The following is a 4,102-nucleotide window of genomic DNA, read 5'->3' on the forward strand; positions in this document are numbered from 1 at the left end:
CCAACCTTTCCCGCCCACTGTGGGATCTACATTCTGAATTTACCCTTTTAGCCGTGCTGCTGCTTCCTTGAAAGCCAGTCCTCGGTTAATACACCCCCCAGATTGCCTTGTGCGCCTCTAGCTTCTAATACGTAAATCTTTCTTAAGTGTTAGGCTGCTGTCACCTGTTTCTTCAGGTTTCCCAGCTTGAGTCAATTCCTAAAGGGAGTTCTTTGTAGTTCTAGCCATGGGTGATCATCAGTCGAGAGTATTGATTACTCGCTGCCTAAACTTCCACACTCTTCATCCCTGATTGTCCTATCTTACCATCTCGCTCTTTTGGGGGAACCTCGAATCCGTGAGGGGGCTGAGTCACGAGTTGCGAAATTCTCCACCTCCACCGCTGCAGAATAAGTCACGCTTTCTTCCTCGAACTTCGCGAACACGGAGGGAGCTGAGCCGCAGAGACGAGGAGGCCGCGGCCCCGGAGGAGGAGACGGCGGAGGCCCTGCTGGGCCTGGTCTGCAGCCCCCGCTCCCCCTGGGCTCTGCCGGAGGGCGCCAGTGCAGAGGACCGCTTTATGAAAGAACTGGCCATCCGGAATCCCCTGATGCTCAAAGACACCTTCTTCTACTCCTACTTCAGGTCGCTACGGGTCGTGGACAAGCAGGTAAGCGCCAGAAGTTGGTGTGCGGGAGGCCATTCCCCTTAAAGAGCTTCGTGGTGAGGCCCAGGTGTAGGGTGGAACAAAGGTCGGCGGGGTGGCTCTGTCCTGAGTAATCCCGCCAGCCCCTCCCCCAGGCGGGGCCAGCTGCTCTTTTGAACCGCGTCCCCTTCGGTGCCCCTGGTGCCCCAGTGCCCCCGCTGCCCCCAGGGAAGCCAGGCGTGTCTTCGACAGCTGACTTCTGGTGCGCCCCGCAAGTGGGGCTCCTGGGTCCTAGGCCAGACCTTTAAAGTGTCTGCATTGGTTTTACTTAATTTAAACTGTGGGGGCCCGGGGCTGGGGAGGGTTGGCATAGTACTGTATTAATTTCTGTTCCTAAGAAGTCTTCTTTGCTTCTACCGATAACAGAGCCAACAAACTGCACACTCAGCCTCCCTACGTTGGCTTTCCCTTTCCCGGAGAAACTGTGGATTTACACAGTGCCAGGTGTGAGGGGTGGAAGCAACTCCTGTCAGTCTTCCTGGGACTTTCGGGGCATCAGCGCCGAAAGTGTCCCGGGAACCCCTCAATCCTGGGCAAACTGACACAGTCGCCAGGAAGAGCCCTGATGTCTTTGAGGTCATGGAGAACTGAAGATTCACAGATAGGCCTCTGAACTTGGGGGCTGACCCTGCTGTGTGTAAACTAGTGATTCCTTATAGCCTAGGGCTAGACAGCAAAGAATGTGGGATCCCTGCCCTTGGGCGCCCCCAGTCCAACAGCGGACACAGCCCCTCCAGGGGGTGAGGCGAGGGCTGAGAGGTCCCTGCCGAGGCCCTGGGGTCCTGGTGGGACGTGCAGAAGAGGCTGCAAGGGGGCCGTTAAGGGAGACGAAAGGGGTCGGTGTGTTCAAGGTGACTCCCATGGGAGGCAAGTGGCCGCCCGTTGCTGTCCTCCCATAGACCCTGGGTCTGCTCCGGAGCTGCCTCGCCCACCAGAGCTCTTAGCTTCCTGCCCTTCCCTTCCAGGTGAGCCTGGTGGATAAAGACCTCCTGAAATTTCTAAATCTTGAAGAGCTGGTACTGAGCGCTAATCAAATCAAGGAGATCGATGCCGTCAACCTGCCCCCGACTCTCAAGGTAAAAGAGCTCAGACTCCATTTAGGGCCTTCCAGTTGGCGCGGCCCGGAGGTCCTGGCCCTGCCCTGCCCGCAGAAGGTCCGGCGGGGGGCGGGGGGCTGGACGCCAAGGCGCAGCCCCAGGCTCCCGCAACACACGGACTCTCCGCGTGACCCCGCAAGTCCACGTCTAGGTGAAAGCCCCCCGAGAATGGAAGGCAGGGACAGAGATTCTTGCTGGCCGGCGTTCCCGGAGACACCCCAAATGTCCGCCAGCCGAGGGAGGGCAAACAGAACGTGGTCCCTTCATACGGCAGGGTCCTCTTCGGTCACAAACAGGAACGACTCGTGCCGGGGCAGGGTGAACCTTGAACACGTGACACTGAGTGAAAGTCCAGACCGAGAGGTCACGGATTAGGTGATTCCGCTTGCGTGAAGTATCTAGAAGAGGCAAGTCCACAAAGACGGCAGTAGATGAGAGGTGACTGGAGCAGGGTGAGGACGATGCGGAGTCATTGCTTAATGGGGTACAGTCGCCTGGGGTGATGAAAAATTTCAGAAGTAGCTAGCAGAGACGGCTGCACGACGGTGTGAGTGAACTTAATGCCACGGAATCGTACGCTGAAAAGTAGGTAAAATGGGGGCGCCTGCGTGGCTCAGTCGGTTGAGCGCCTGACGCTTGATTTCAGCCCAGGTCGTGATCCCAGGGTCGAGGGATCTAGCCCCGTGTTGGGCTCCGTGCTGAGCGTCAAGCCTGCTTAGGATTCTCTTGCTCTTTCTCCCCCTCTCTCTCCCTCTGTCCCCTTCCCCGCTCATGTGCATCCTCTCTGTCTAAAATAAAAAAATAAAGAAAAATAGGTAAAATGACAAATTACATATGTTTTGCCATCATAAAAATAATCATTTAAAAAGAAACTGGGAGCACCAGGGTGGCTCAGTCAGTTAAACGTTCAGCTCTTGATTTTGGCTCAGGTCATGATCTCACGGTCGTAAGATCGAGCCCCACATCAGGCAGTGCGCTGAGCACGGAGCCTGCTGGAGATTCCCTCTCCCTCGCCCCCTCCCTCTCCCGAAATCATGCTCAGGCTCTCTCACTCTATCACAATAAACAAGTCAATAAATAAGTAAAAGCCTCTCCAGGCTTCACTGTGAGTTAGCTGGACGTAACAAAATGGTCTCAATTTTATTTTATCGTTTGTATTTTTTTTTTAAGTGTTTATTTTGAGAGAGAGTGAGAGCGCGCGGGCAGGGCAGGGCAGGGGCAGAGAGAAAGGGAAACAGAATCCCAGGTGAGCTCTGTGCTGCCAGTGCAGGACCCGATGCAGGGCTTGAACTCATGAACTGGGAGATGATGACCTGAGCTGAAACCAAGAGTCAGATGCTTAACCGACTGAGCCACCCAGGTGCCCCGAAATGCTCTCAATTTTAAATTAAATGTGGGAATTAGTAGACTTAGTGGCAAAAGGGACTCAGAAATACGGCTCAGTGCGAGGCTTGGAAGAACTCCGGGTGGGGCCTTGGAGCAGAAGTGCAAGAGTGCTGTTCTCCAGCTTATCCCTCGCTCCGCCGGCCCTTTGGCTTTCCCGGTGACACGCTGCCGAAGTGCTAAGCTCGTCCGCTTCCCGTGCCACCAGCACAACCCTGTGCCAAACTTTAAAGTTTCTTCACAAAAGGGAAAGAAACTTTCCAACACCTGCTGTAGAAATATTTTTTCCATATTAAAAAATGTTTTTAATGTTTATTTTTGGGAGAGACAGAGCACAAGTGGGGGAGGGCTGAGTGAGAGGGAGACACAGAATCCAAAGCAGGCTCCAGGCTCTGAGCTGTCTGCAGGGAGACCGATGTGGGGCTCGAACTCACAGAGTGCAAGATCACGACCTGAGCCGAAGTCAGATGCTTAATGACTGAGCCACACAGGCGCCCCTATTTTAAAGGGAGTCCAGATGGGCACAGGGAGGCCTGGCCTGAGTGCATCACAATTCTCCCTGTTTCTCAGGACGGAGGGAGGAGGAGTGGGGAGGGAGGACGGAGGGACTGGCGCTCACAGGTTCCACACTTTCTGCTCCTCTCAGGTGCTGGAGCTCTATGGCAACAAAATCAGCAGCATGGAGTGTCTGTGTGCCTCCCCGCCCCCACGCCTCCAGCACTTGGGGTTGGGTCACAACAAGCTTCAGGGCCACTTGGAAAGTCTCTATGTCACCTCGGATCACTGGTAACTCCAGAGCCCCAGAGAGAGAGGGGGAGGGGAGAGAGAGAGAGAGGCAGAGGGAGAGAGAGAGAGGCAGAGGGCGAGAGAGAGAGAGAGAGAGAGAGAGAGAGAGAGAGAGAGAGAGAGAGAGAGAGAGAGAGAGAGAGAGAGAGCG

General features: G+C 55.2%; 1 protein-coding gene across 3 annotated transcripts in view; it reads left to right on the top strand.

Annotated features, from left to right (window-relative positions):
- Positions 1 to 469: 469 nt before the first annotated feature.
- Positions 470 to 4,102, top strand: part of LRRC43 (leucine rich repeat containing 43) — a 16,284-nt gene continuing 12,651 nt past the window's right edge. For 2 of the 3 annotated variants that reach the window (XM_029922275.1, XM_029922276.1), the window contains exons 1-3: positions 470 to 649; positions 1,651 to 1,761; positions 3,812 to 3,951. In XM_029922275.1, the coding sequence (XP_029778135.1) occupies positions 560 to 649; positions 1,651 to 1,761; positions 3,812 to 3,951 (341 nt within the window). In that variant the 5' untranslated portion in view covers positions 470 to 559. Of the gene's footprint in view, positions 650 to 1,084; positions 1,130 to 1,650; positions 1,762 to 3,811; positions 3,952 to 4,102 lie in introns of those variants that run through there. The other variant, XM_029922277.1, reaches the window with a different exon arrangement.

The sequence above is a fragment of the Suricata suricatta genome, chromosome 14 (genome assembly GCF_006229205.1).
Source record: "Suricata suricatta isolate VVHF042 chromosome 14, meerkat_22Aug2017_6uvM2_HiC, whole genome shotgun sequence".
NCBI classification, from domain to species: Eukaryota; Metazoa; Chordata; class Mammalia; order Carnivora; family Herpestidae; genus Suricata; species Suricata suricatta.